The sequence below is a fragment of the Melanotaenia boesemani genome, chromosome 3, assembly GCF_017639745.1.
Source record: "Melanotaenia boesemani isolate fMelBoe1 chromosome 3, fMelBoe1.pri, whole genome shotgun sequence".
In the NCBI taxonomy this organism is placed as follows: domain Eukaryota; kingdom Metazoa; phylum Chordata; class Actinopteri; order Atheriniformes; family Melanotaeniidae; genus Melanotaenia; species Melanotaenia boesemani.
The window spans coordinates 3859027-3885702 of NC_055684.1; the positions used below are offsets into that span (position 1 = coordinate 3859027).

General features: G+C 39.4%; 1 protein-coding gene across 1 annotated transcript in view; it reads left to right on the forward strand.

The window, feature by feature from the left end:
* LOC121637467 (contactin-4) overlaps positions 1-26676 on the forward strand; it is a 171808-nt gene that overhangs the window by 104990 nt on the left and 40142 nt on the right. Inside the window, exons 4-12 of the mRNA XM_041981668.1 lie at positions 6824-6947; positions 7153-7328; positions 13216-13311; positions 16871-17074; positions 17809-17911; positions 17997-18181; positions 22530-22672; positions 22765-22894; positions 23181-23331. Of these exons, the coding sequence (XP_041837602.1) occupies positions 6824-6947; positions 7153-7328; positions 13216-13311; positions 16871-17074; positions 17809-17911; positions 17997-18181; positions 22530-22672; positions 22765-22894; positions 23181-23331 (1312 nt within the window). The remainder of the gene's footprint in view (positions 1-6823; positions 6948-7152; positions 7329-13215; positions 13312-16870; positions 17075-17808; positions 17912-17996; positions 18182-22529; positions 22673-22764; positions 22895-23180; positions 23332-26676) is intronic.

The window sequence follows — 26676 nt, forward strand, 5'->3', positions numbered from 1 at the left end:
CAGGTGTGGCGCACCCGTAAGTGCAGTCCGCCTAGCTGGATCTGTGAGATCACTAAATCACAGGCGAGTCGGAGAATCTTATGATTCTCCACTTCCAGGATAAACATCTCGTCGTCCATGATGAAAAGCATTGAGACCCTCTGACCAGTTAAACACGTAATGTTTACAAGGTTCAGCAGTTCAAATCTGCACAGGGGCTTTTATTTTGAAAATTACCAGAAGTTTTTACACTGCTCCTGTGTCTGACGTATCTATGTGAACTGCTGACTTTGACACGTTCTGGGTGTGTGCTCCGTCAAAAATAGACTCAGTTTAGGTAAGTTAGGTAAGGTTTAGCGGAGAGCCGCGACAAGGCGCTTCTGGGATGCTTCTGACACGTGCTGCGGCACGCCCGGAGGGAACCAAACCATTTACTAAAACGGCACAGCTGTAATGTGATACACACGCGCCCGGTGGAAATGAGGGGTACGACTGCATGCTCCAAATCGGGGGGTTGAAACCAAAGGAAACATTGGTCCAATCCATTAGATTCCTTAGCTTTGCCACTAGTGAAAATGATCATATTAACTTCATTATATTACAATTCTCCAAAATATTCTCCTTTAATTTAGGTAAAGGAGAGAAATTCTATAAATAGAAATTACCTGAGTAAAAGGAATTTTCCATGAATGGTACTTTTCCTAAAGGAAACTTAAACAGTTGATGCATAAATACAGATACAATAGGAATTCCATTGTTTGGCCCACATAAGGAAAAAAACAAAACAATTCTAATAAAAAAAAATGTAAATGAAAAGAACCTGACACAAAACCAAATAAATACGATAACTGTTTTTAAAAAACACATTAAAGCCTTACTCCTCATTAGAGCCTAGATGTTTTGTGGTCTGTGATTTAAATTTCCAGAAGGCTTCCCTTGGATTGAGTTTGTTTCACTCCCTGAAAAAGGCTGGTAAGCTGAAAAAACTGGGTTTATAAAGGAGTTAAAAGCGGGGTAAAAACTAGCTGAAGTGGTTGCGTTTGGGTGTTTTACAGCACACAACAAACAACGCTGCTGTCAACAGTGCAAAAAGAAACACAACAGGTACCTGCAGAAAAATACATGTAATCAATTATTAAACAACACGGACAAATGCCATTCTTTTAATTTAAGAAACATTTGGAACCTTGTGGAAAATATATTAAAATATAACCTGAAGATGGATGAGGTAAGATGGATGAGGTTTAGAGATCCCCCTTCATGCCTCAGGTGAGTGTGAGTCAAACTCTCCTCAGCTCCCCCACACTTCCAACCATGATTTAACTAAAATTAGATCAAACTATAAAATATAACATTGGTTTTAATAGAATATATTTAGGGGCTTTAACTCATTATTGTTGTTAATACTAATCTTTAATAAGTCATATGAACGTCGGAGTGTAAAAGATTAAATAAATTAATCTACTTGAGTAAATCAATGTAAATGAGATGAATACATGAAAAATGGTGATGATGGGGGTTTCATGCATGATGCTGTTGACTTCTAATAACACATTTGGTTTTATTCATTGTGTGCAACTTTGCACTTTTACTTTTCAGAGCTTAGAAATAGTTTAAATTACTCAGCATTTTTTTAAAGTACTTTTTTACATTTTATTTCTTTGGTTGATCGATAATTTAAGTCCAGTCCACGTTTCTGCAATTTTCAGTTTATTATTTACTTTAAAACAACACAAAATCATTCTGAGATAAAAAAAATAATAATAATAATAAAAAAAACAAGATTTTGTGAAGAATCTTTTTTTTAATTTATGTGGCATAAAACTTTAAATCAATACTGTACAAATAAAACTGAATTGAATTGAACTGAAATAAAGTGAATTGAAATGGAAAAATGATGAAATATACAGCTCAGAGTTTTGGGGGATTAGTTGCTGCTACAGCGAGAATTCAAATAGTTTTTCTTTCAGAGCCCATCTGACTCCCACTTTGACACAATGTTAGACTTACAAGGAAACCAACATATGGCAGAGTACTCATTCTTCTTTTTATGCTTCCCTCTTTTATTATGCAATTTCCCTGCTTTATGTCCATCTGCTGACACTTACATGAATTGTGGACACGCGCTGTTAAACACATTCACTCTTTTCTTAACACTCGTTTATTCTGTACTCCTTCGTTGACGATGTGGATGCGGAGTATGCTGATGCTCTCTTTTCCTTTGAGTGACGAGCAGAATAACATTAGTCTTTGGTTTTCTCATACCTGCATGAGTTACAGCTCAGGCATTAAAATCTCGCTAAGAGCCGTCACTTTACCTTTTGGTTGCATAACTTGTGCAGCCAAGAGATTTACTGTTGACAGCCATATTCAAGCCAACCGTTTACAAGCCATCACACAAATACTGTGAAATTTATACAGCATATGGAGTGGAGTCTCTTTTATTGTTATTTATATTTATGCTTCCATTTCCATTGATTTAGCATCTCATCTCAAGTCAGCATTTTCACTGGGGTATATCATGATCTCTGCAGATGCAGAGAAGAGAATGGAGGGTTTGGAGATGAAGGTTCACCATATACAGTGCATATATTCTGCATACCTGCTATAGACTCTGCATTTGCATGTTTTCCACGAAACTTAATTAATTGTTATTTGAATATATGTGCCAGTTCGTATGTTGCTAGTGGTCAATGTAGTTGGTGTGATTTCAGGGTGAGCCTGTTCTCCAGCAGACAAGCAAAGCACCCAATCATTTCCCAGGTGAAGCAGCCCAGCTATTAAAGGTTCATTAATTTGTTTAATTTAGAGGACACTGCAGGCAGGGTAGAATATGAAGCACCTCCCTCAGTGGCAAGAGAAACAAGGCCCTTACCTGAGGCAAAGACTCCCACTCTCATTAGGATGATGATGATGATGATGTGGGAGGGAGCACTCTTTGTCCTAGTCAAGGTTAGAGATTTGTATAATATTAAAAAAAAGAAAGAAAGAAAGAAAGAAAGATCTCATCCTCTCAAGTGAAAAGGAGTCATTTTTCCTGAGCAGTGTGCATCTCAGCTTGTGACGCCTGATATCAGGGGACAGAGAGGGCGGGTGCCGGTGTGTGAGTGTGCATCTAGGAAAGAAATTTTAGATTTCACAGGACTAATTAGTGCACTGTCAGTTAATTACTCCTGTGTATTGATGGTTTGGTTGGATCCAACCAAAACAACAAGCCTGACCGAGCACCCACTCGAGCAACCTCACGTAGACAACAGCTTTACAGGCTCCGTACTAATTAGATTATAACCAGAGAAGAGCACTGTTCTGATTATCCAAGCTCCCCTGTAAGCAACTTAACAAAGTTATCCCACTTGCTTTGAAATAATGATGAAATAAAGCATAACTCAATTAGGCAGCTGAGTCGCTTGTCCATCTTTCCAGTTATTTTTTACGTGTAAGTCAGCGCAGATCTGTTTCTGTCTGTGTTTTCATTTCACAACTCCTGCTCGGGTTTTTGGATACTTTTTTGGATTTTAGGTGTAAATTTAAATAAGGATTGGTACTTGATAACCCAACAAAAGTATGCATACTATTCCTGTACTTTTGAGGAGTTCCTTTGGCACTTCCACCTCTCTCAGGTAAGTCTCTAAAGGCTTTTCTCACCTAGATTTGTGGTTTACCCCATGCTTGCTGGCAGACCTGATTTAAACTTCTGTTAACAGCACCTGTGAACTGCCTTCCTTAGGTCTCTTAACAGATGTTCTTTTGTGGTTAAAAAGAGGCTTTAGCGTAGCTGAAGGATAATAAGAGACTTTCCCTCAAGCTGCTTTCGAGCTCTCTTGGCTCTGTTCAGTTCACTGTTGTGCTGAAAGTTGAACTGTCACTCCAGTCTCAGGAGAAAGTTTCACTCGAGTTGCTTCTTTTCACAGCTTGGCCACCTTGCCCAGCCTCTGAAGAGTCCTGGTGGCTCTAAACCTGTCCCATTTTACATTATATGATGTATGAGGGGACTGTGCTCCTGGAAAAACTTAAAAGATTGAAAAAGAATGCATTCTCATCTAATTTGCTGAGGAATTCTATAGACCTGATAGCTGTTTTTGATGTGTCTCTCGTATCTATAGCACCGATGCATACTGAATATTTATTTTTTGTCAGGGATAATGGACAATAAAACATTAAACTAAGACCAGACAGAGCAGAGATGCACTGAACCTAATGTATTCAGAGCTTTGTAAAAGTGATTTGCAGTTGCACATAGAGTTTGCATCAAAGATTGTAAATTGCTTCACATTTTGTACAGTTGTTTTTTCTGAAATGTAAAGGTGCTTAGTCCTTGGTAAAGGTGTTTAGTCCTTGGTAAAGGTGCTTAGTCCTTGGTAAAGGTGTTTAGGCATCCTAGTTTTGTTTGAAAATGTAAATATGGTTTCTATGACGTAAATGTGCATCCTCGCTGGATGTAAATTCGTAATATGAAAATGTCAAAGTGTTTCACTCAGTGTAGTATTGTTTTACACTTCCCGGCCACCGTAGCCAGACCATCACTGTGCTTAACAAGACAATGATGGACAAGACAAGATAAAAAACAAACAAAAAAAAAGAGCCCAGGAAGAAGAATTAGGTTTCAGCTTGACCATGTAGGCCCTGAAAGTTGATTAAAAGAATTCCATAACCAAAGTAAGGTGTGACCTTCAGTTGTACTACACAGTCTGAAGTTGATCCTGAGCTGATTTGTGGAGTATGAAATAACCAGGTTCTCTGTCCTTGTGAAGTGTATAACAAGCTTTATGCACCAGTAGACCGAGGTTACATATGAAGGTAAAAATGTGCCAAAATGAACAAACTTGTAGATTTAATGTGAAAACTTGTAGAATAAAATGTGAGAAGTTGCGCATCAAAAATCTAAACTTGTATGTCAAAATTTTCTGCTGTAAAGAAAACTCACACACACTTGAACTGAATTTGAAGTTGCATAGAAAAAATAGTCCATCTGACAAATTATCTTCCATAGTTTACTTGTAATTACATTTTTTTTTAAGTGTTCATTTTGCTTTACAACCTCAACTTAGCGATTACAACTTCCTGAATCTGCTGCTGCAAGTCACAAATGTGCTCTCGCGAGTCACAGCGTGATAAAACTGTGGCCAGACTTTTGGCTCATTCCTTGCGAGATATTTGTGCCAAAACTAACTTGTGTGTGAAGATGTGAGAGCAGAGGAGGGGGGCGGGGTGCGGTGTGGGGTTCGGGGCTTAACCAATCAGACTGAATGGTCGTGAGCCCAACGTGGGTCATCAATAGTTGAGCCAATCAGAGTGAATGGTCGTGAGACCAACGTCTCCAGAGTTTCTCTCGTCGGACCTCTTGGCAGCTATCGCTATGGCGCACCAACCTGCGGTAAGTTACTTCATTAACCATCATTTTGACTGCCCCATTGTGTGTTTAGGAGTAAGCGAACATATGCAACATAGGACTATTTTTGTCTGCAACTTCAAATTCAGTTCACGTGTGTGTGAGTTTTCTTTACAGCAGAAAATTTTGACATATAAGTTCAGATTTTTGAACCGCAACTTCTCACATTTTATTCTACAAGTTTTCACATCAAATCTACAAGTTTGTTCATTTTGGCACATTTTTACCTTCATAGTTACATGCACACTTAGACAAAACTGATTTTGTTTTTAACAAGTTTTACACAAAAATGGAGAAATTACAAGAAATGTCCACATAAAACCACTAGAAACCCTGTGGTACGTATGCCAGACCTGTAAATGGTGCTGTGACACAGACATGCACCAAATACACAGCATGTGCAGAAACTGTGGGCGTACTTCAGCAAAAACTCACTCATTCACTGGTTAATGTTACGGCTGCACCGCGGCCTCCAAATCTGTTCACAGTTGTTTTATTCAATGTTTTGGTTCCTACTGGGCGGTGCGGTGCATGTCAAAACGCTTCTGCTAAACATACATGCCAAGTCTATTTTTTTTTTTATTTTCTTATTCTTTTTAATGATGGCTTCTATTTTTGACAGAGCACGCATTCAGAACGCATCAAGCTCAGCAGTTCAAATATTTTTAGATCTTTACATCATCTCAGCTGTTCAGTTCGTGCAGGGAAAGAAGAAAATCGGTCCTTAGCTGAAACAACAGATGGTGGAAGTGGATGTGACGTCTCTCTCTGCTGATGACGCCCTACAATACTTTACAGTGCAAATAATTACGTTTATGATCAATAATGTTTATTTTTAAGGCCCATTAAACCTTTGACAATTTGTGAGTTATTTCTGTTAGCAAGGCTTACCGAGTCTTAAATGTAAGTTATGTAATATCCAAAAGAAAGTAAGGTTGGCAAAAACAGTAAAATAAAAGTTGTGTACTTTCTGAAATAATCAATTCTTTTTCTTACAGTTTTATTTTTATTATTATTATTGTTGTTTATTTTTAAAGGACTGTAAAGCATAAATGATTCAGAAAAACTTTTGTGTTGTCACCTCATCAGCACTTACCCTCTTATAATCACTTCTATTAGAATAAAAATCTTGTTCATGAGGACAGGTAAATAAAAGACTATTTCACGGCTGAGTTGCAGGGTGCAGAATGTGCCAGTTGGCCGATATGATACAGGGTTATCTTGTTAATTGCTCTCTCATCAATGTGAGATCTGCCTCGAGACACAAGCACAAGAGGGTTTAATAAAAGCAGGATCTGCTCAAGCAGCTGTGTTGGCAGCTGATTATAATAAGAGTTTACATACAATTTCCTGAGTGCTGCGTAATTTCTTTTTGCATTAATTCAGTGTCACTCGCTTCATGTCATTGCACAACTAATGCTGTTTTTTTTTCTTTTTCTTTTCTTTTTTTGACAGAAAATGCCCGCCACGGCCCCGTCTTCACACAGGAGCCCAGTGACAGCATTTTCCCAATGAGCACTGGTGATAAGCTGGTGTTTATTAATTGCAAAGCAAAGGGGAATCCACCCCCACATTATAGGTAAGTACCCTGACCGCACTTTAATTATCTGCAAGGTAATGTGCTGTGGCAATGACAACAAACTTAATTTAAATTTTTGTTTAATAACCTTGCATGTTTTTGGCTGATTTAGCTCTGTTTTGAAGTTTCTTCCACATTGATGTTTTCTGAACTTGTTTGGGAAGTTGAAGCTGAATGAAAAAAGTCTGATTTACTGTAACTACAGGTGGAAAGTGGACGGGCGGGATATAAACACAGATTCAGATCTAAACTACAGCCTTGTAGAAGGGAACCTTTTGATCAATAACCCTCATTTCATCAATCATGGAGGCGTGTATCAGTGCATTGCCACCAACGCTTTTGGGACCGTCGTCAGCAGGGAGGCAAAAGTCCAGTTTGCATGTGAGTAGTTTTTCAAGCTGAGTTTTAAATGTTACTGTTACGAACATGAAGATATCCTTTCCCTTTCTTTGTTTTTGTTCTGAGATTGTGTTTGACTTGATAAAACACAAACCATTTTTAACAAATACAGCTCGCCGCTAATTTCTGTTATTAGCTGATCAATCCATATCCATTATCCATAAAAGACCATAAAGTACTGAAAATCAACTCTTAGTGACTAGCGCCAAAATAATGTATAAACACTCACCGGCCAATTTATTAGGTCCACCTTGCTAGAATTGTCCTCATTCTTGGTGTGATAGATGGAACAAGGTGGTGGAAACCTTCCTCAGAGGTTTTCTCCATATTGACATGACAGCATCACACAGTTGCTGCAGGTTTGTCGGCTGCATCCATGATGAGAATCTCCCGTTCCACCACATCCCAAAGCTGCTCTACTGGACTGAGATCTGGTTGAATGTCTACATGACTAAATGTGTTGAGTTGCTACTATGTGATTGGCTGATGAGAAATTCATGTCAACAAGCACATGAACAAGTGGAACTGAGTTTAATTAATTGTTAACCAGCTGTTTTCCCTTTTTGTCTTAGACTTTCCAGCATCATGAGTTGCTCTTTGGTTTTCAATCAGCTCTAGATGTTTTACCATTTTAAACAGAGACGAGCCGACTTACTGTGGTTCTCTACAAAGTCAAACATCAAGTATAACATTCAACAACTAAAACTATGCAATTTCATGTCTTAATCAAGAAATAATGATATGTTTGAAGATTTTTTTTAGTTTTATTTGATATATTGTATAACATTAAATCTGAAAATTAATGGATAAAAATAGTCATTATAATTTAGCATCATGTTATTTATTTATTTACTCTTTTTTTTCATTATGTCTTTATTTCCTCTATTATCTTGGAAAAAAAAAAATCAGTGGCTCACAAAGTATCATCCACTACAACTGTTTTTATAAGAAACAAAGTAACCTCCTAATGCCGGACTTTAAGAATAATGATATAAAACAAAATAAAAAATAAAAACAAAAAAGAATTAAATAAAATACAGTTAAATATTAAATAAAAGATGAATAATATATATAAAAAATATAAGAATAAATACATAAGTAAGATTAAATAAAAGCAAGAAAATAAAGTGAATGAGTTGGATGAAAAGAAATAACATGAACAAAGGCAATTTCCCCTTCTATTGAGCTGGTATGTTGAACAAGTGTAACTTAAGGTCGGTCATATTTACTCCTGTAAATGGGCCACATAAATAAACAAATGAAGAAAAGAGAAAGGTCACATCATAATCAGCCTCGTCAGAAATGTCAGTGAGGTTTTGAATGAAAGATTCTTGCCTCTGCAGCAGAAGGTGGAAGCTCCACTTTGACTTCCACTTCCTCCAGACGGAAAGATCTAATAAAGCCTTATCTTGACTGGCAGGAAATTTGGTTCTGCTGTTCATTGTTCTTTGGAGGAAGAACACTAATGACTCTGGTGATCCTCTGTGTTTCATCTTTCTTCACCATCAGGTTAAAGCCATTATTTCAAAATGATGATTTATATCCTCACACAGCACAAAGCAGTCACATTTCTTCCTTAGACTAAATGTAGGAAATTATTTTATTCTATCAGTGAAAACTAAAATACTGAATCAATTTATTTAGTATTTTATATAAAAGTGACAAACCAAACTATTTACATCAGATCTAAAACTAAAACATGTTTTACCTGCCTCTAAATCTTTAAAAGGATTTCTGGTCATGAAACAAACTTCTTTTTAAAAGCTGGGAGATTTTTTTGCATCAGTCTTTTTTTTTTTTTCAAGGATAGAATAGACGGTGTTACATAAACATACTAGTGTGTAATGCCGGCGGAGGATACCGGAGGACAGAAAGCATGTGTTGATGTGGGGGATTTTTAATTGGCTGAGCTCTGATTTGACCATTGCTGATATTTGCTTGATCCCTCCTGAGACCTGGTATTTCTAAGCCTTTAGGATTAATATGTCTCCCTGCTATTTATTCTCTCATGAAGCACATCAGCACTTAATTAAAGGTGAAAGTAATCCCTGAAGCTTGATCCCTGAAACTTTGCACTCAGATCTCTGATCTCTTGCAGGTGCAGGGATATTGACAAGAGAATTTCAGGTTTAACTTATAAGCAATGTCAAAGCACATGTTCTCCGAGGATATTCTTTACAATCAGGTAGAGAAAAAATTTTAAAATGTGCAATTTTAAAATTGCACATTGCACAAGAATAATTGACACGTCACATAAACACCATGTAATAAACTGTTCAAGAAAGACTGAGTCATTGTGTGGAAATCTTGTCAAAATGCAGAAAAAGTGACTGAAAAACTCAACACAGCTTTACTCCATCCCTAGAAATTAAGAGGTTCAGTATCCGCCAGGTTCTGCTGATCAAATGCACTTGATTAATAGATCATCATCAGTGTGAGCTTCTCTATAAAACAGAAAACTCTGCAGCATTCATTTTACTCTGAACAAGAGTATTCACTAGTGGAAAAAAATCAAGAAACTTTCCAGGAATGTTTGGTCTGACTTTGGACTGAACTCCCTGGGACAAAGTTTTGTGAATGGTAGCTGTTTAGGTCTAATTAAGTATTGTTGTTGAAAATCTTGATTGTATTGATGGTTAAGTGGAAAAGGGGCAGATAACACTAAATTTTACTTCTTGCTGCTCCCTTTTTGTTCAAAATTTTAATGAAGATGAAAACATGTTTCATTTTGAATTTTGTTTTGATTTACTGAATGAAATGAATACATAAAAAAAAAAAAAAAAAAAAAAAAAACAACTCAAGTCAACGACAAGATTTTGGAACAATGTCCTTTGGACAGATGCCACAAGACCTGGACACCTTACCATCATTAGGTGGACCCTGAACTCTGTATACCAAAGTCAAATGTGAGTCCATCTGACAGCTAAACTGTGTCAAACTAATGGAAAACAAATGAATGTTTGCTTTGATTTTGTAAATATTTGGCCAGTATTCTTCCATAATGATGTGAGACACTGACAACATCATCTAACCTGATTCATTCATGTTACTGCTGGTAAAGGTGCTTCTTAAATCTAAGTGTCTGCAGTTTGAACGGTGTAATCTGAGATTGCATTTATTTCATTTTAAGACCAGGGGCCTCATTTATCAACCTTGCGCAGGAACAACAACCAGCGGTACGTCAAATATAGTCAACTTTTGGGATTTATGAAAACCAAAAATGGGAAAATGTTCCTACCTCCACAGCAACTCTGACCCAGCCGTACATAATCTAGAAAAACGGGAAACATTGACACCAACGGTACAGAATAAAATCAAGGAAATGATATTAAATGTGAGACATTTGTGAAGAATCCACTATTACCTTTCACACCACATGTTAGATATTAAAGCTGTTTGCAGAAATGATTAAAGACGCACATTCCATATTAATTCGACTAAGAGCACATGCCCAGGGGAAAAAAGCTAAAATATCTTCTGTCATTGTGAAACAAAACTTCCATGTTATAAAATCCAGCCATCCATTATTCCGCTTATCCAGTGTCGGGTCGCGGGGGCAGCTGCCTAAGCAGGGAAACCCAGACTTCCCTCTCCCCGGCCACATTCACCAGCTCATCCGGGGGGTTCCTGAGGCATTCCCAGGCCAGTCGAGAGATGTACTCTGTCCAGTGTCCTGGGTCTTCCCCAAGCCTCTTTCCGGTGGGACGTGTCTGAACACCTCACCAGGCAGGCGTCCAGGGGGCATCCTGTTTCTGGAATCCTACAGGCCTAAAAGGCCCGATAGGACTCCTTCAGCTTGATGGCATCCCTTGCTGCTGGTGTCCACCAGAGTTTGGGGGTTACCGCCACAACAGGCACTGATGACCTTGGGCCACAAGGTCGACAATAGAGGCATTGAACACAGCCCACTTGGACTCCCCCGCCTGGGGGACTCATGGTTGAAGCTCTGCCGGAGATGGGAGTTGAAACTCTTTCTGACAGGGGACTCTGCCAGACATTCCCAGCAGACCCTCACAACACACTTGGGTTCTGCCAGACCTGACTGGCATCCTTAACCAACTCACCACCAGGTGGTGATCAGCTGACAGCTCCGCCGCTCTCTTCACCCGAGTGTCCAAGACATGCGGCCGCAAGTCCGACGATACAACTACAAAGTTGATCATCGAGCTGCGATCTAGTGTCCTGGTGCCAATCGCACATGTGGAAACTCCTATGCCTGAACAAGGTGTTTGTTATGGGCAATCCATGAAGAGCACAAAAGTCCAGCAACAAAACACCACTCGGATTCAGATCAGGGGGGGCGTTCCTCCCAATCATGCCCCTCCAGGTCTCGCTGCCACTGCCCACGTGGGCATTGAAGTTGCCCAGCAGAATGAGGGAGTCCCTGAAAGGAGTGCTCTCCAACACCCCCTCCAAGGACTCTAAAAAGGGTGGGAACTGCTACTTGGTGCATAAGCAGGACCTGTCCCCCCACCTGAAGGCTGAGGGAGGCTACCCTTTTGTCCATCAGGGTGCCTCTCACTGGGAGCAACTCCAGAATGGAAGAGGGTCCAGCCCCTCTCAAGGACAGTTGTTCCCAAGCCATGCGTCGAGGTGAGTCCAACTATATCTAGCCGGTACCGCGCAACCTCGCTCACCATCTCAAGCTCCTTCCCCGCCAAAGAGGTGACATTCCATGTCCCTAGAACTAGCTTCTGAAGCTGAGGATCAGACCGCCAGGGTCCCCGCCTCTGGCAGCCGCCCAGGTCACACTGCACCTGACCTGTTGCAAATCCATCCAGCTAAATAAGGTGGACAGTCTACTGCCAGCATGTACCAGTCAGTGAGAAATGTAGCTTAGGTCCTTCATTCCAGCAGACTGGATGCTGGTGGGACGCAGACTAGAGGTTGGAGGTCTAGAAGTGATGCAACACTGATGAAACACACAAAAGGTGGATTTCCTTTTATGTAATTATTCTTACACAATGCTTTTTTAAATTGTTGTCCCGATTTCTGTCAAGATGGTCTTTATTTTCCGCATTTCCTTGTCCACCTGGTGATTGTGTCTGTCTGCACCGCCCACCCAGCTGTAGCACCCAGCAGCTAGTAAGAAATATTATTTACCACTAAATAATCTGCTACCAATCTCAGATGTATTTTTACATATTTATTTTTTTAAATTAAAACAAATGACTAAATTACCGGCTTCATTAGTGTCATTTAGCAGATGCTTTCCTCCAAAGCGATTCACACCTGTGGGGTTCGAATTTGGATTTCCCACATGGCAGACAGATGCCCTGCCGACTGAGATATCCAGCCGCAAGTTTCAATGCCTCTGGCGTGTCTTGCCTGCTGAGAGGAATCTGCCACCTGCTGCCACTGTTCTGCCTTTCTGACCCAAATAATGCCCACGTCATGCCCATCAATGAAACATTTTTACGTTTTTCAATGTGGTCCATCAGGATCTCTGTCTTACACCACGAAAAAATCTGTTTTTTTCCTCCCGAGCCATCATGGAAACGATGTGATGAATATTCAATACAGCCGTTCATCTGACCTTTTATAGCTACCGTGTGGCCGTGGGAAGGCGTTCCCTCATGTGTGCCCGCTTTAGAGTTGATTCTAATTTATAAAGGGTGTAGGACGTTTGTGTGCACGCGTGGATAAATCTGAAAGTTTTTGTGCACCGCACACCCCATTTCCATTTTTTCTTACCTGTAGTTTGCTTTGCTATGCACTGTTTGATAAATGAGCCCCTGATCGTTGCTATGTCATGTAAAACCCTACAATTAATAGAAAGTACATCTTCTTTTTCTCATTCATATGTTGGATATCACATTATTAATAATTATTAATTATTAACGTTATTGGTTTATTTTATGCTCAACAGTTCTGCAGAACTTCAGCAGGAAGCCAAGAAACAAAGTGTCGGTGAGAGAAGGCCAAGCCGTGGTCCTGCTCTGTGGCCCCCCTCCCCATCACGGAGGTACTGAACTCCAGCTGTAACTCTTCTGCATTGTCTGCTGTAGTTTCCCACTCCTGCTGGCCTCAGCAATTTTTATTGTTCTTCTCACTCTGGTGCTTATTATCTTTCTCTAACACTGCTGTGACTCTTGTTTTTATACCCTATCACCTCCTTTTGCTGCGGTTCCTTTTGAGCTCTGACACACTGTTTCTCCACTCACTTCTCCTTATCTGCCAGACAGGAAACTTTTTATGACCATCCACCGCTTCATCAGCCCAGACCCATAGCCTCACTCTTCTTAACCTTGAGCTCACTTTTCTTGCCCCTAAGATCTGTGACCATGCTGCCATCTAGAAAATCTCTAGTGCTGTGCTACACCTCCTCATGTGTCATACAGACATACATATATATATATATATATATATATATATATATATATATATATATATATATACACTATATACACACGCTTTTTTTCATGTGAGCAGGTTATCTGTTGGGCAGTAAAGGCTTCTGATGGCTGCTGTGGCAAAGAGAGCATTTATCCGTGGCACAGCTGTGAGTCAGTTCATATGTCTGCACGTTGCTGATTATCCCTCAAAGTGGTCCACACTCCTGCAGCTATTCAGTGCCCACCACTGCAATTTCACGCCAGCGTACCAGCCTTTCTACACTCTCTGTTTCCAACCAAACCTTTGGGCATGTGGGTATCCACTCTAGAGCTATTTAACACCCCCCGACTAAATACTTCCATCTCTTTATTCCCCCCTCCTTAAATGGAGCAGTCACACGTTCGATGGGATTTGGACAACATGATAATGCTGGCTTGAGGTGTTTTAAAATTGAAAATGGCAGAAATAGTTTTTTTTTGTGTTTTTTTTCCTTAAATGCCACAAGGTTTATGATGTCCAACCTTCTTTAATCCTTGTTGATGCAACACTTGAGGAAATCTGCGACACACCTCATTGAGGAATCATCTAAAGCTTTTCTGAACAATCAATATGTAAGTGGCCTAAAAGAAGCTGCAGCGAGAGTTAAAATCTGTCAGAGGACATGGGATTAAGTGCCTGCAAGTCCTCTGTTGCTGTGAGACTGCAGCTCTTAAACAGACCCCGTCTCTGATAGTCTCTAATCATGAAAGGTCTGTCAGTTCCTGCCCTGACTTTTCTTGTAATGATTTTAATTCACAGTTTTCCCTCAAGGAAGCAAGTGAAACTTTTTAGCGCCTGCCCAGTCAAATGGATTGACTTCGAGGGGGGGGGGGGGGGGGGGGGGGGGGGGGGGGGGGGGGGCACAAATAGCTGACTTCATTCAGCAGCCCCTGCAGACTTGTCTATCTCTTTCCCCTGCCTTGCATGTGTGTGTTTTAGACCTCTACACTAATATTCTTACCCTTCCACTCCATTCTTCATTTTGACACCTGCCCTTATTAATCTAAGTGATAAAAGCGAGGAAGTCTAGAGTCAACATTTACAACAGGATGCATAAAACACACTGTAGTAAAGTTAGGAAAGCAGCAAGAGGGTGATGTTCTGGTGCAAAAAAAAATAAAAATAAATTTAGATTTATGCTGCAGAAACAATTTTTTCCTCATGCAACAAGCATGAGGAAAAAAATAATGCTTACATTTCTTCTGATGACATGAATCCAACATTTTCAAGTCATTGCTCTTAGATGTTCATTCACCTGGTTTCCATTTGGAGAAATAAGAAAATCACAGATGACCAAAAAAAAGTGGAATTTTTCAGGGTGTAAGACAGAGATCCTGATGGACCACGTTGACAAACGTAAAAATTTTTAATTGGTGGGCACGGGGTGGGCATTACTGGTGTCAGAAAGGCAAATAGTGGCAGCAGGTGGCAGATGCTGTCATCGTAGTGTCAGAAGGTAACACACATCAGAGGCATCGGATGTTGTGGCTGGATATCTCAGTGGGTAGAGCATCCGTCTGTCATGTGGCGCATCGAAGTTCGAATCTTTCTGTGGTGAATCGCTTTGGAGAAAAGCATCTGCTAAATGACAGTAATGAAGCTGGTAATTTAGTCATTTGTTTTAATTTATAAAATAAATATGTAAAAATACATCTGAGATTGGTAGCAGATTATTTAGTGTTAAATAATATTTCTTACTAGCTGCTGGGTGCTACAGCTGGGTGGGCGGTGCAGAGGGACACAATCACCAGGTGGACAAGGAAATGCGGGAAATAAAGACCGTCTTGACAGAAATCGGGACAACAAGAACATTGTGTAAGAGTAAATAAAATAAAATCCTCCTCTGATGTGTTTCATTAGCGTTGCTTCCAGGCCTCCAGCCTCCAGTCTGGTCCCTCTCTGCTGAATGAAGGACCAAAGCTACTTTTCGTACTGACTGCTACATGCTGGCAGCAGACTGGCACCTTATTTAGCTGGATGTGTTTTATAACATGGAAGTTTTGTTTTACAATGACAGAACATATTTTAGTGGTTGAGGTTCTTATTAATATCATCTCCTTTTTTCTAGAAAATCCTGTTTCTTTTTTCCCTGAGCATGCGCTCTTAGGAGAATTAATATCTAATGTGTCACTCTATTCATTTCTGCAATCAGCTTTAATATCTAACATGTGGTGTGAAAGGTGTCACATTTCACATCATTTGCTTCATTTTATTCTGCACCGTTGGTGTCGCCGTTTCCTGTTTTCCCAGATTCTGTGTGTACGCCTGGGGCAGAGTTTGCGTGAAGGTAGGAACATAAAAAAATCCCAAAAGTTGACTATATTTGGCGTATGCCGGTTGTTGTTCCTATGCAAGCTTGATAAATGAGGCCCCTGCTGTGGTTACTGGGTGGATTGGGCTGATATGTCTTTCACGTAGAAAAGTTTTACCACTCTCTTACTAATGCATCCTTTTCCCTGTGGGACTATTTGACTACTATTACTTTCTGAGTGGAGACGTCATGACAAACAGGAAAAACTGGTTCATCTGTTGGTTAATACAGGACAACTTCTGTTTCCACCACACATCCATGATGAGAATTTCCCATTCTGCATTTTTGAGTTCCACCTTTTCAGTTCCTCAACATTGTTATTAATTAGCAACTAAAGAACAGTGTTTTGTTATGTTTTTTTTAATGATTTCATGTTGATTCAGAATCATCTATGTCTGCATCGAGATGCATCTGCAAAAACAACTTTTTACTTTGTTATTCTTTATCTTTCTTCATCGATTTCCTAAAAATGAAAGATATCTTCCATGAGTGAGGAAAAGAAGCAAAGCCTTGTGACTCTGAAGTAAAAACCTGGAAGTCCAGCAGTACTAGAACCAGATGGTCCAGCAGGTTTATCATGGGGATCTTGAGAGCCTCCAGAGGATGGAGCAGGGTACCACACAGGCCCTCCTGATTCTAGAGGAAAACAGGTGATGCTTCCAACCAGCAGCAGAGAGATCCACAACACCGTCATTCTGCTGCAGTTGAGGCCAAGCAACTGAATCAGTGTATCTTACTGTCCAGCCATTTTGGGAATGCAGCTGCAAAGTAGACTTCTTAATGTGTCATGATCCACAATTAATGATCTGTTTGTTGTTTAACTCTTTTTTTCCAACAGAGATCAAATATTCATGGGTTTTCAACGGGCAGCGTGGCTTCCTGCAACAGGACGCCCGCCGCTTCATCTCTCAGAAGACAGGCAACTTGTATATAGCCAAAGTGGAACCATCGGATGCAGGGAATTATACGTGTGCAGTGAGAAACATGATGACCAACGCCACGGTGTTCAGCTCTCCAACCCCTGTGGTGGTGCGGAGGGACGGTGAGCAGTCCCAGTTCACTTTCTGATTGTTTTGTGCACTGAAGTGATGCAAACATTTACAGGGAGGATGAGAGAAGGGGATAAACCGTTTGTCTCGAGCGTGACGCTGGTTTTGCTTTTGCTTATAAGTGAGGTTTTTACTACAAGCTTTAAACCTTTGAACTACATGGAGTTATGTATGCAAGGAAACATCTGTATCTGCAGGGAAGCGTGTATTTACATAACCAGAATGCATGCAGACTCACTGACACGCACAGCTCGAAGCTTGACACCCCTACAAACTCTCCATCAGGACCATTTTTGTGTACCACTTCAGATTTGCTCTGAAGCAGATGTGTAATACAAACTCATCCATCCACTGAGACAACTGTATACAGCAGCAACACACATTTGTGCTCTGTGTGAGTGTTATTATTTTCAAAGCTAAAGACCAAACTTTTTAACATTGCTTCGAACTGAATTTAATGTATTAATGTCTGTTGTCTTTATTTTGTTTTTTCTGCGTGTGTTTTTCTTTAAAATATAAATCTTTTTGTACGTTAGAGTTAGGATGGGATTTATTATTTTTAATACATGTTTTCAGTTATTTTTATTCGTTTTTTTTTATTTTTCTGTATATGATAAGTAGTCTTAAGTAATGTGTAGTTGGGTGATTGACTTGTTAAATGACATGGAAAGTGTACTCATGTCTTTTTTTAATTTTTAATGTATATGATTTACTTTGTCTCATGTAGTGGTGATGGGTGAATATGAGCCAAAGATCGAGGTCCAGTTCCCGGACACTCTTCATGTCTCCAAAGGATCATCAGTAAAACTGGAATGCTTTGCTTTAGGAAAGTAAGTGTCGGACAGCTTGGTGCGTTGTGGGCTTGGTGAAGCAGTCCTTGTAGTCAGCCTGACCTTCTGCGTGTTTCCTCTGCAGTCCCGTGCCTTCCATCTCATGGAGAAGAACTGATGGAAATCCTCTCCCTGGCAAAATTAAAATCAACCCTTCCAATGGGGCCCTGGAAATTCCTTATTTTCGCCCAGAGGATGCGGGCGTGTACGAATGCGTTGCTGAAAACAGCCGTGGACGAAACGCTGCCAGAGGACAGCTCATATTCCAAAGTATGAAACTTTTGGAGTTGACTTACCTTCATTCTCTTTTTCAGCTTAGCCACACAGCGTGAGAATATAATCTAAAGGAAGAGTTCTTTTCTCAAGGTTAAACAGCATAATGTGCAGAATCATTTAGCTTATTATCTTTTGTGTTTATTACATTAAAATCACCCGCTGTACACAAGCTCCTTGGAAAGCAGTGCCTTTAGAGGAAAATTTGATTATTAGTGTGTCAAGATGATTCAGCCACCTCCATGCAATCAAAAGCAACTTACTGTTAAACTTTATGATTTGTAATGACTCATTTATGTAAAGGGGAGTGCTGTGATCAGTAATTGTTCTCAGTGGGCGAAGGCAGAGTCATGAGTCAGTCTCTCACCTATTCCTGTCCTCCTCTGTGTGTTGATAAGGAGCTGAAAAAGATTAATATCAACATCATACTTTAGGTTTGATTTGAAGGCAAGACAATTTTATGTTAAACATTTCATTAATAACTTTTAAGTTCTACAGTACACAGTAAAAAAAAAGAAACAAACCAAATTTTATGAAGATGACTTGTGTTAAATTGTGTAAAACAGGATTTTAAGAAGCGTTTTGTTGTGAGTGTTGAGTTTGAAGTGGTCAGACATATCCATTAGAGAATGCACATGTGACATCACCAGGGCTTTATCCACCATCTTGGGGGAACATCCTTTAGGTTTCTCACAAGTAAACTATGTTACAAAATTTCTGAAACATGCTAGAGATCAACGTTGTTACCACAATCAGCTCACAGGAGAAGCAAAAAGTCATTTTTGTGCAAAATCACTAATTACTAAAAACTTAAATTGTTGAGAGCTGAATAACAAAATGATGTTCAGGTTTAGATGTGTTACTGCTTATTTCAGTCCCAGACATCAGTGTTTACTTTGTGTTTGCTGTTGGTTCCCGCACCTGTCATGAATTTAAAAGCTACAAATCATTAAATGTTCATGCTGCCATTTTGCAACCAGATGGGCGAAGACCTGCGAATCTATAATCTGCCGGCTGCAACTACACCATCTTACTGACAATGTTCATGTTACTTAAACAATTATTGTTCTAATAGTTTGATTCTGAAATGAAATATATTATCTGTTTATCTGTGTGTGGAAAGGGCAGATGTGGGAATGCGCAGGATTAAATAATTAAGCTAAAGAAGCAGTAAAAAATTAAAGTAACCAAAAATATTAGGAAGTGTATTTATTTTCAATAACAATAAGATATACCTGAAAACTTTACTGGATGGCACATCAATTCTATTCTGATGTGATGTGATGTTCTCATCTGTACATGAGCGTTTCATCCAGATTATGTACTTGTTGCGTATGTAGCCAGTAACTCTTTCTACATTAATTCTCAGATGAGCCCCCTCGGCTGTTTGCTCATCCGTTCATCTAGCTGTTATTATCTGTGTTCTGTGGTTCAAAGTAAATACATGTGGCATCTTAAGGTTTAATGAAGCCTCATTCAGTAGACTGTCAGATACTTTTTCTGCATCTTGAAGTGACAGATATTTTTTCAGACAATCCCTTTGCAGAAGTTAAATTCATCCTGTGTGCTGGTGGTGCTTTCTGCAGCTTGAACAGCTGTGTGGCTTCCCCATCAGCTCTTTGGTGCCCAGGACATACCTGTCAAGCTCCCATGAGTCTTAAATGCAGTGAGCTGTGACTGTCACATAAGCATGTGTGGCCAGCAATCTCCATTCGTCTGTGGTTAGAGCAGGTGTCTTATCCTTTAATATCCTCTAAAACATTTTACTTTCCAGTGTTGTACAGCTGTACTTAGTATAACACTATAATGGCAAATTTTACATTCAGGCTGCAGTTCAATCATGAGCTCCTGAAACCCCGCTCCTGAAACAATGCCAGTGGGTTGCATGTTAATATTAATGTCACTTTGTAACCTACGATGACATTTTTAATGAACATCTGCTGTAACTGTGCTGAACAGCAGAAAGTCAGCTGATGTTGAACTTGACTTGCCAGCATCCTCGGAGCATCAAGGTAGCTTTAAATCAATAGATTTGTTTTGTATTCTATGACATCTGATTTCTTTAGTGTTGACGAATAAGAAAAGTTACCTTACCTTTAAGATGTAAAATCCAAATTCCAAACATCAATTATCAGATTATTTGGTGTTGCGATTGTCTTTTCAGCTTCAGATTTTTTCTGTTTTTTGAACAACATGGTAAACATACTATTAATATACTGGTTACCATGGTATGCATTAGTTCTGCCGGATCATAAGGTACTAATACTGCTACTACTACTGCTACTACTACTACTACTACAGTCATTTAGAAAACACTTTTCTCCAAAGTGACTTACATCTGAGAGTAAGAACAACACAAGCAAGAAATCAAACAGGAGGGGATGTCATAATTAAGGGCTAGTCAGACTGCTGTGAGTCCAGCTGCCAAGTTGTGCTAGAGGCAGTGCTTTTTTAATTTTATTCTGTTTTTTCCCCGTCCCCCTCCCAACAATAGTCCTTTGTTTAATAACAAGATTACGATTTCATCACACAGTGTCATCTTGGGCGTAAGTGCACACAGTTTCTTCAGCACAGAGTTGTGCCAAAGAGCTGGACAGAAGAGTTAAGCTAAGTGCGGAAATGCTTCTTAAACAGCTGAGTCTTTAGCTTGCTCTTGAAAGTAGATAAGGACTTTAAAGGTCTGGCTGTCTACCAAGAAGGTTGTTGGTTCGAGCCTCGGCTGGGGGGACGGTCTGAACCTGGGGGTCTAGTGGCCTTTCTGTGTGGAGTTTGCGTGTTCTCTCCGGCTTCCTCCCAGCATTAGGTTAGGTTAGGTTAGGTTAGGTTAGGTTAGGTTAGGTTAATTGGTCACTCTAAATTCTCCTTAGGAGTGAGCGTGAATGGTCTTTTGTCCCTTTCTGTGTTGGCCCTGCGATGGACTGGTGACCTGTCCAGGGTGTACCTGCCTCTCACCTGCTGAAAATGCTGGGATAGATTCCAGCTTACCCGCGACCCGAAATGGACTAAGCGGTAAAGATAATTAATGAATAAATAAAAAAAGATCTGTCATTTGTACTTAGTCACTTCACTATTGGCAGAATAATTCATCAGGGCCCTTAATCACAAAACACAAATACACTGTGTGTAAATAAAAGTCCCTCAATGAAAGTGTACATTTACTAAAGTTTATAACGTTTCAACTTAAACATTTTGATACTATTTCTTGCAATTCTGTTCTTATTGTACTAAAACCTGTGAGTCCTTATTATTAAGGTGACTCTTGAAATTTCATTATTAAATAATTTGTTGTTAATTTTTAAAATGATCTGTGTCTGGTTGCTTGATGATTACACTGGCCAACCAACAGCCCAGATATCCTTTATCCAATTATTAAGAGGAAAGACAGGAAATATATATATATATATATATATATATATATATATATATATATATATATACATATATGTGTGTGTGTGTGTCAGGAACACATCACATGGAAAATAATCATTCATACAAGTAGCTGAATAAGTTCAATAGTAGTACTTCAGTTAGTTGTTTGAGCAGACATTTCAGCATTACATCAATATATATTAATCTATAGCAAAACATTAGACAAGATGTCACAAAATTACTCATAATACCTATGAGAATATAAAGTAAATGTAATAAAAGTGAAACTATCAAAAATAGCAACTATATAAATAAAGTACTAGCACCCCAGTGTGGTACTTAAGCGCTGTGTTTTATAAAGTACTAAGTTGTGCTTCACCACTGCCTTACTTTGTATAACTGCTCCACACCTTGTACAGCCACTGTCATCTCCGCCCATTACAGTTTGCCCCAGAGGCAGAACTGCCAGCAGAGTAAAACCTCTGCAAATGGTCCAAATGGTGGCAGCACGTCTGGCCTACAATCAGTCAGACAGCTGATGTAACTCTGCATTTTTAGCGCTCATCACGTTGTGTCTGTTGCAGCTTGAATTAAGATCAAAACACTTAAGCTTGTCTAGACTAGACAGTGGCACAGCTTTATGAGCCTTTTCTTTTATAATTTTCTGCTAGTAAACAACTCAAACCATCTATGCTTCTGCCCTGCCTGTCACCACATTGGAATGAGTTTCTGAACTAGATTCAGTAAGCAGAATTGCTTAAAAATAAATAATCAAGGCTTAACTATTCTGAAAACTCACTCTTTATTTTTTCAACCTGAATTCTGATTTAATGTCCAAATGTCAAAGCAGTTGCACTTTTTCCCCAGAGGTGCTTGTCTTTTTCTGTCTTTTATCTATCCTTAATCCACCTATTTTTTCTTATTTGAGGAAATGCTTTTATATTTGTTATTATTGTATTATCTGTGTTTTTCCCAGATGTGGAACATCTACACTGGGCTCAGACACTGAAAGATGCTCATATGGCAATTGATGCTAACCTGCAATGGGAATGTAAAGCCATTGGTAAGCCCAGGTCTACGTATAGATGGTTGAAGAATGGTCAGCTACTAACAGCAACGGTAAGAAACTTGAAGGACTTGTTGATTTTTATTCAGGGTTGAAACAATCGTTGCATTTTAAATGCCAAACATCTCTCTGTGTGATTTGTCAGGGAAGGGTCCATGTTGAAAATGGCAGACTGACCATATCCAAGATTAGTTTGTCAGACTCAGGGATGTATCAGTGTGTAGCAGAGAATGAACATGGATCCATTTATGCCAGTGCTGAGCTCAAAGTTGTAGGTAAGTTCTAAACTGCAGGTAAAAACCTATGTAAATGTGTTGTCTGCAGAATAAGAGTTCCCCCTACCTGATGTAAATGAATACCTTGAAATAGACTGAATTAGCTCCACACCGAGCCATGGCCTTTACTTTTTTCTTTCTATAATTGCCTCAAACAATGAGCCAGATTGGTGGTGAAATCTAATTTCTGTAATTGCTGCTGATGCACTTGACATTTTGGTTGATGCACAGCTGTGGAGTCTCCACAAAGCGAGACAAATGGCCTCAACATGGGTCTCTTCCTCAGCCTCGCCACCTGACTTTAACCAACGACCTGTGAAAAAGTCCACCGTGATCCAGAGAGGGGGGGAGGTGGTGTTAGAGTGTCGCCCCAATGCTTCACCCAGGGCCACAATTTCCTGGTGGAGAGCGGGAGAGCCCCTGAGGGACAGCGAGAGGTAGGACAATGAAAACTGCAGACACTCATGGCACCCAGTTGGTATACCTTTTCTCAATAGGACAGTCAATATATATATATATATATATATATACGTATGACAATATTGATCAATCCTTTATGAGTGAACACCACAGAGAAAAACAATTTACCGTTCAGTAAAAATCTACTTCAGGCTATACATTGTCAAAATCTAAGGTTTGAGGCAAGAACTTTGAGCTACAAGAACCATTTTTGCCATATGTTGACATATGTTGTTTCATTTTATACGTTAACCCTGAGGTCTTTCTTAAAGTCTACGACAGGTGTTCATCAAAATACCACAGGGACACAGTAGAAGAGCATCCTTTTCAATCAAGTCTTTACAGCCCTGTTCATAGGAATTGGTCATAGGGGGTGGAACCTCAACTTTACTCTGCCCCTCTCTTCCCCAGGTTGCACCTCTTTTGAGTTTTTGAGCACAGTGCTGATGTAAATCTGGAAAGGAATTAAACTCAGTCACCCCTGAAGTTTGTTATGACTGCATAACAGAGGTATAGCGCCACCAGCTGATCGGCATTTATATTCTCAGGTACATGTCCATTGCCTGCGGTTTGGCATTGTCTCATCAGACGTGACGTCTTCAGTTGGAGCAGGTTATTAAAGAGCTGAAATAACAAAATGGCCAGATGGTAGACAGATTGAGGTCATGCTGCAATTCCACCTTCATTTAAAGGCTTGATAACCCAGAGCTTCATCATCAAGCCATTCCTATGTGTTTCCTTTAGAACTGTTAAAGAACTGATGCTTGTGTTCTTCCATTGAGTTGTGATGCAACGTAAAACATTAGTAAATGATTAGGATGAGAGAAAGGCAAGACAACCGATCTTGTTCTCTTTGTACGTTAAGATACATCAGCAGACATCAAATGGAAAGCAAGTCTTTTGTGTAAAAAAAAACCACAACAATTCAGAGCTGCATAAATAACTTTCATAATAAATTTAGTTTTCTCTAAGAGCCTTGCCTCCTTTTTCTTGTCAGGCTGCAACTTCAGTGACTTATAACATTTTAACACAGACAGAGGCTTTGAAAGAAAGAACAACACAGTCTGTAAATGATAGTTATGGAAATTAGTAGTTTTAAAACAAGAAACTCAGCATGTCAGTGATGCAGTTTCAAATTTGCTTCATTACTGTTGTGAGATTGCATCAAGTATGAAGTTTAGATGATGTGCTGATTTTTTAGATGTACTGATGGGAGGGAAGTCAGCAGTAAAGCGTGACTTTATATTATTATATCATCCCACGCCTAAAGCACGACTTTAGGGGTGGAAGAGGGGCTGGCTTATTCAAATAGCCTCCTGTGATGATGAAATCCCAGGAGCAAATTAAATCATGTGTTTGCGAGAGTTTCCCCTTGTTGGCGGTTCTGCTGTGAACAAAGAGCCCAGACGGAAAACCTCGACCATCTTCAAATGAAAGACTTTCAGGGTAGTTAACACTTCGGTCCAACACCAATACACGTTTTAACTTGAAAAAGTGCCATTTCCGGGTGATGACTCCTTTAAAGCTTTTTTTTTTTTTTTTTTTTTCTAGTGTGTGTGTGTCTTTGGTACTTTGATTGTTGTCATTTTATTTTTATTTTTTACAAACTCCTGATGACTGTCAGCTTAGTTTACTTGTAAAAGCTGTAGGAAATTGTCTTGTGTTTCTGTGCAGGTGTAGCAGCTGGTTGTCTGCTGTTAGGTTGGATTAAGGGGTTGTTGCTTCTATCTTCTGTATCTTTGTTTCCTCTTCCTGCTTTCTTTCCTTTTTAGTTCTCTTCTATATATATACACACACACACACACACATATATATAGACCATCATTCTGTTTGCTACCATGCTGGACAGGACTAGTTTAAAAAAAAAACAAAACAAAACACAGTTTTAAAGATGAAAAAGGTTGTCAAAGAATCTGACCAGAGCGTTGTTTAATCTGCATATGATTTGATTTGCATGCTGGTTATCGTAGGAGTCAGATAAAGTTTAAAATCTTTTGTTTTCTTTCCTATCCTGCTTGCTTTTTAAGCCCTGTCTATGATCAGTGTGTGCAGGCATATTCCCAAACACTTCTCTGCAACTCACCAGCTCCTATGAAACCAGTGAGATTGATTATTTATCACATTTTTCATGGGCAGCTCTTGAGAAAAGGGAGAAAAATTACCAAGGCATTACAGAGGCAGCACATTTAGACAAGAATAGAAATTCAAAGCCTGGAACAGAATTTGTCTACAAAGCAGATAGTTCTTTACGTTTCTATTTGTTTTGCACCTCATTGCCCCTCAGGTCATGTTCTCAGTTCGCCTCCATCACTCAGCATTTGATATTTTTGTCAATAAATCAGTGCAATGCACCATGTGTCAGACATGCTCCCTGGGCCTCCGCCTGCCCCGATGAATACATATTTATTCTTGGGAGCCATATAAAATTGTTTGATCTTATTTTTTTTAGCTGGCTGTTTGCCGCATTTCTGTTTGATTTATTGAATCCAAAGGTCATAACAGGGGAGCATAATCGGCCTCATTTATGTGTATGATTACATGCTTTCACACTAGTCTATGTTGAACTAGGTGCCAAAGCAACCACTCCAGGCTGTAAAGCAGGATGAGCTCATGGATGTTTATGGATGCTTCTATCATTGAAGGCTCTCAGAACTGGCTACCACTGTGTTTCCATTGTAATTTAGATGAGCTTGAGCTTCTAGAGTGATGGTTAAACTCGTCTGAGTTGCCTTCACTTAAACCAAGAGCTCATGACAATGATTATGACAAGCAGCAATGACATTTCAGAGGTTTTTGTCCTTACACTTTTATTTGCTGCATTGTTGAGAGCTGTATCTTTATTTGAAAATAGATGCCTGTAAACACAGCTCTGGCCTGACAAATGATCCTGCTAATATTCTTCAAGTGATTTTTTTCTCTCTGGTTGAGACATAAATCCACCCCATATTTATTGTTATAATACCCCTTTACAGGGGTTATGTGCACAGACTTTTGCTTCTATGGGCTAAAAGTTATGTACACTACGACTCTGTTGTTTGATTATTTTATTTTTTTATTCAACACTGCTCCTACACATATACTTTAAAACAGTACCGGTACATACATGTAGTAACCGATACTTAAAACGCGGCTGATAATATAAATGAAACGTTTTCCATTTAAATAGAGATTAAATATGGAGATGTGTTGAAGCCATCAATTCCAAGAGGAGCTAATATTTTCGATAAAATACTCAACTCTCTTACTTTTTAACTCTTTTTTTTTTTTTTTTACAAGATACACAAACACACACAAAACAACCAGAGCGACTCAGGACAGAACAG